This window comes from Cydia splendana, chromosome 9, assembly GCF_910591565.1.
Source record: "Cydia splendana chromosome 9, ilCydSple1.2, whole genome shotgun sequence".
Lineage (NCBI taxonomy): Eukaryota > Metazoa > Arthropoda > Insecta > Lepidoptera > Tortricidae > Cydia > Cydia splendana.
The window spans coordinates 4,484,976-4,490,975 of NC_085968.1; the positions used below are offsets into that span (position 1 = coordinate 4,484,976).

The window sequence follows — 6,000 nt, forward strand, 5'->3', positions numbered from 1 at the left end:
TACGAACCAGCCGCCAAAAAGCCGCTCCCATACAATCGTAGTTATGCTCTCATTTTAAAACGACATAATTAAATTACTTGAAATTGGTATGAACAACAACATTTATATATCTATATCTGGTTGTTTTCGTTGCTAAAAAATAGGTAGGTACCTACAAAAAAGATAGAGCGGGTAGAAAATTTTCTTCTCGCTCTAACTATTACAATTTCTAACAACGAAAATTAATTCATGTTATTTCAGAACGTCGTTTTAAAATGAGAGCGTAACTTATGGACAAATTTAGTGAAACGCAAACATAAAAGTTTAATTAGGTACGAATCAAAGTCAAAGTCAAAGTAATTTTCCAATAACTTTAGCTGCTGTAATCCAGTAATTAAACCCTTTTTTGCGTTCCTCTAAATTTGTCCATGAGTATAGTGTGACATTAAATAGTAGAAATGAAATAAAATAGAACTAAAAAAATTCCATACTAAAATTGTTGCCATGTTTAAGCATTTTACGTCAATAATGTGACAGTTACTTGGGAAGTGGCGCCCTCAATAATTTTCTACAATTTCTTGTCGGACTATACACGGTGGCTAAAAAGGGAGGTTTTCGGATTATACTGAGCAACACTTACCATGGGACCAACCCCGAAATCGCGAAAAATTACCCTCCCTTATAAAATCGACCAGCCCATAACTATGTATGAAACAGCCAAATTTTTGTTCGCGATTTCGGGGTTGGTCCCATAGTAAAAGTTGCTCAGTATATATAAATCCCAAAACCTCCCTGGCAACGGGATTGCAGGCTAGTTCTTGTCACTCTTACGTGAATACAAACCTCTGATAGAATTGCTTCGCATTCATATGGCTCGCAGAGTATGAGGCTCGTTCTTTCGTCAGAGACGTCCAGAGCTTCTTTTACCAAAGCGTAATACTGTGAAGAAGTATATTATGAGCATAATACTTAGCCAGAAGCGGTGGTGGCCGAGTGGATATGACGTCCGACTTTCAATCCGGATGTCGCGGGTTCAAATCCTGGCTCGTACCAATGAGTTTTTCGGAACTTATGTACGAAATATCATTTGATATTTACCACTTGCTTTTCGGTGAAGGAAAACATCGTGAGGAAACCTGCATACATCCGCGAAGAAATTCAAAGGTGTATGTGAAGTCCCCAATCCGCATTGGGCCAGCGTGGGGACTATAGCCCAAGCCCTCTTGCGAGTGAGAGGAGTCCTGTGCCCAGCAGTGGGACGTATATAGGCTGAATGATGATGATGATGACTTAGCCATTTGTTACTTATACGAGTACAAGGGAACAAGTCGAGTCTGACGACTTGACTTGCCTATTCGGTAGTCAGTAAAACAAACGTATAGTGGAGGTCCTGGTTAAAGCCCCTAGGAAACCCTTAAAAACCGGGAATGAGCATGTCAGGATATATGCTTAATTCAAAAGTTAAAAAGAAGTTCGGAAAGAGAAGAGTCGTGGAATGTATTGGGCTCCATACATTCCACGACTGTACGCTTTCCGCACAAACTAGATTACACACATTTTTTTCAATTACGGAGCGAGTATTTCAGAAAATATTCTTTTTATCAAAAAACCCTATTAGTTTTGAAATACCTATCCAAGGACACCCCACTTTAAAGGGTTGAAGTGAAAAAAAAGTCCTTACTTTGTCGGCGTGACTAATTTATATATAATTGCCAAATTGCAGCTCACGATTACGGAGCAAAACCGCGGACGGACAGACGGACATGGCGAAACTATAAGGTTACCTAATTGAATACGGTACTCCAAAAAATAATATATTTATCTTTTAACGGTTCTTTAAATGTATTACCTTTTCTTTGTTCTCCTTTGTCTTGATGTCTAAGTTAATAACTTGGACCGAGTGCGCGCTCAGCAAGCAGAAAAGTTCGTACGTATCTTCGGCACTATAACATTAAAATAGGTACTTGTTTTACAAGGGGGCAAAGTTGTTGTTTAACCGCTTGTGCTAATATTGATACCCGAGCAAGCAAAAGATTCCAAAATTGGTACGAAAAATGGAATCTTGAGCGTTGCGAGGGTTTCAAAGCACGAGGGTTAAACAAAATTTCCCCCCGAGTGAAACACAAAATTTTTCACCACACCAACCCGAGGCAAATATTAAATGTAAAATATCAAACAAAATCAAACCAAATCAAATTCAAATGAATGTTATTAAATATTTATCATCCAAAATCATCATTTAAAAGTCAATTCTACCAGCAAACATAAGAAAACAACTCAAAATTTGCATTTGATTACTTTGCCTCACATGTGAATTACTGATAGCAAAGTGCAACTTTGCTATCCGTTTTTGAAGTGCAAAGTAAGCCTTTCCGAGCTGGTGTGGTGAAAATGTATTTATTTGGACGGGACTTGTTCTTTTAAGTCGTTGCCATTGGTTACGTCTTCTAAGTCACTTTTGGAACTAACGCTTTTATTTTAAACGAAGTGCTTTAATTACACGAATCTTGTATGAACTTTACGTAACATCTATGTCTATAACACTAGTTTTCGTTACAAAAAAAAGTTATTCATAAAATAGAGCGAATAAATCTGATGGAGATATCAATGAGCTCATTTAAAATGTGTCCATACAATTTTGCAGCTCGCTGTACATAATATTACATGTAAGTTCTCCAACTCGAATGGCCCGGGTCCGGAACGAGGCGTCTGACATTTAAGTTTTCTATAGAAAGCATCATGTGATCACCCGTCATAGAAAATAAAGTGTCAGAAGTCTCGGCTCGGACCCGAACCGGTTATCGTCAGTCATCCTTAAACACAGCAAGTTAAATACTCAAAATGATTACAACCCAATTATTTACCTTAAATTCGTCGAGTTCCCCCGGACAACGGTCATCGTTTTCGCGGGCAGACCCTCCGCGATGTCCTTAATGGCCGCCGCGAATTCCCCTGGGAGACGATTCATAGTGCCCGACATTATATCTCGTATGTCGAAGAAACAGTGCCCCAAACAGAAAGTTAGGGAGAAGACGAATGCGCGCTTCATTTTCGCTTGTTTGCGAGAATTAACGGGGAAAGTTTTAGAGCAGAATGATTGGAGTTATTTTTGGATTTAGTTTTTGTTTAACAACACTTTTGTATTAGTTTTCGCAAATGTTTTGTTACTAATTAATTGAGTAGAAGTCCTAATTTGAGGTATATAAAATGAAAATTGAGTAATTTTGTTAAGTAAAATATATGAACATAGCAAATTTTATAGGAACATCAACAATGTGATGCTGTAGCATTGTAAGCAACCATAGGATACAGGAACCGACTTACTATCTTGTTTTCCAACGGAGTGTTATAAAATTCATAATGAAAAATCATAATGAAATATCATAGAAAATAAATATTTTTATTCGTAAACACAAACCAAACATAATACCAACATATAAGAAGCGTTTCTCTTAAGAAAGAAGAAAGTTCCACGAAATGGCCTCATCTCAGCGTGTTGCTGGCGACTTCCAGCATTGATCTTCCGATGAGACCATCAAGTGAGAAGAATCACGGTAGGTAACAAGCAACGAGCCAAAACAATCAATATAAAAAATAAATCAGGTAGTTATATATTATAATATTACCTATTTGAAAGAGCAAAATTTCCAGTGAGAATTATGATAAAAACTAGAAATAATCTAACCTATGTTGCGCAAAAAATATATCGTTTGATAAAATGTTTCTCATTATCTAAAAGCTAAAGAAATAATGTTAGTTAGGAGCGAAATTGTTGAGATAAACGATGTCACGATAACGAGAGCAACTTTTTGTTGGAAACTTGCGAACGCGCGGAGTTATTATGAAGTAGTTGCGACTATCGCTTTTATACTACACTGTGTTACTGAATTATGTAAGTCGTTATGTAGATTAGATAACTCGTCAGAAAGTATATTTGAAACATGTCTTTCTGCCTAAAGGATGACCACTAGACCGGGCCGGACCGGAGCTTCCAGCGCTTCGTTTTCTATGGAAAGAACCACGTGATTTACGGTCTGCTGTCATAGAAAATTACGTGTGTGGCGACCCGGCCCGGGCACGGCCCGATCTAGTGTGAGTCATCCTTAATATGTAGGTCCCTTCTATGTATTATAACTAGCTTCTGATTGCGACTTCGTATGCATGGAATGATGATGATGAATAAAAACTATTATATAGCCTTCCCCGGGCCTCCAACTACTATGTACTTAAATTTTCCACTTGTAATTTAATCCGCGCAGAAGTTGTAAATAGTCATTTGTTTTACAAGGAGCCAAAGTGTTGTTTAACCTCTTGTGCTAATATGATAGACGAGCAAGCGAAAGATTCCAAAATTGAACCTCGAGTAGTATTGCGAGGATTTCAAGGCACGAGGCTATGACAAACTCTGCTCCCGAGTGAAACACACAAATTTACACCACACCAACGCGAGGAAAATACTAACTGCAACATTAAATATCTTATGTACAGGGTCGGTGCCCCAACTTAAGTACCCAAAATGGCATACTAATTGTATAGAAAAGTGGATTCTTATGTTAGAGAACAGACTGTTAAGTGTTTACATACATACATTTAAGCAACTGGCAAAATATTGCATTTACATACGTACTGTGAATCAAACCTACAGCCAGCTATAGGTAGGGTCTCTACTGTCCAGTCTACATACTAACCACCCTGGGTGCTATGACGTGTGACGCGGTAATGGCAGTCTAAAGGTCTCACTTGACTGACTTGAGAGCTTTGCCATGTAACACCTTGCCGAATGCCACAAGGGTCGGCTGTGGGCCCTTTTTACTATCGAATATGATCAATTTGAGCGATTTGATTTGGGGCGGCCTTTGGTTTATGTACAGTTGTATCCGGATTAGAGTAGGCTCATGTTTATCGAATGGGGTTGGCCACTGTCAAAGGTTTGTGTAAACAGTGACATCATAGGTTTTACCTGTCTCTAGTTTGGTTCTATGAGATTTGGCCTAGATCATAAATAAGTTTTTGGCAAAAATTTCATTTTTGGTACAAGCTTTTATCGCTGACTGTACTTTTCTTTACATATGCAACTAATACTCATCGAAACTATTTTTAAAAACCCCAAACACAATTAGGTTGCGTTGTTTTATCACAGAGTACCTTTGACCAACTCCTGTCTCCATTATCAGATCAGCTCGATTATTGCATTGTCACCCGACTTACATATGAATGCAAATTTTCAGCTTCATCGCAAACCGGGAAGTGGGAAGTGGGTCAAATTTAACTTACAAGATTTGACCCGTACAAACATAGTTACATACATAGGTACATTGCAAGTTAAATAACAGCTTGTAAAAACAAAACAATAAGGACACCTTTCTTAGGACTCACAGGTAATGTCGCCCCACTCCAGGTCAGTAATGTCATTGGGCCCGATTCGGATTTTGAAATAGACATCTATTAGATATCTTTTAGACATCACCAAGATACGATAACGATATGTTTAAGATCTAACCTGTCAAATTTGACATTAGCGCGATTTTGCAGATATTTGCAGTGACATTGGTTGCCCGAATTGCGCTGCAAAAGAGAACTAGTTGATATCTAAACTATAACGTATCTAGAATGGATCTAGTACGTGTCGTCTCTTGTGAATATCTTGAAGTTCGAATACGGCAGATTATCAACATTTCGATATCAATATCGTATCGTTGTTTAAATTAAGAAAATACTGAAATGGATTATGCAGTATGTTGTTGTTTGTTAGGTATTGTATACAGTATACACATCTTGACGTTTCAGATTGTTATACGCACAACAATAGGACTCCCCCATAGCGAAACACTGGAATAGCATACATGTATTGATTTGACGAAATTTTAGCAATTATTAATATTAATTTTGTAATTGTTTAATGTGGCATTTTATTTGTTTTATGACGGAATTTTTTATTTATTTTAATATTTTAATAAAATGTACGTACATCTAGGTACAAATAAATAAATAAATAGGTAGCTATTTATTGTGATTTTAACT

At 37.4% G+C, this 6,000-nt stretch overlaps 1 protein-coding gene across 1 annotated transcript in view; it reads right to left on the reverse strand.

Annotated features, from left to right (window-relative positions):
- The window catches only part of LOC134793873 (ionotropic receptor 40a), a 34,454-nt gene extending 31,283 nt beyond the window's left edge, over positions 1 to 3,171 (reverse strand). The window contains exons 1-3 of the mRNA XM_063765588.1: positions 2,844 to 3,171; positions 1,829 to 1,922; positions 823 to 918 (exon numbers count right to left, since the gene is read on the reverse strand). Coding sequence (XP_063621658.1) covers positions 823 to 918; positions 1,829 to 1,922; positions 2,844 to 3,028 — 375 coding nt within the window. The 5' untranslated portion in view covers positions 3,029 to 3,171. The remainder of the gene's footprint in view (positions 1 to 822; positions 919 to 1,828; positions 1,923 to 2,843) is intronic.
- Between the last annotated feature and the right edge of the window lie 2,829 nt (positions 3,172 to 6,000).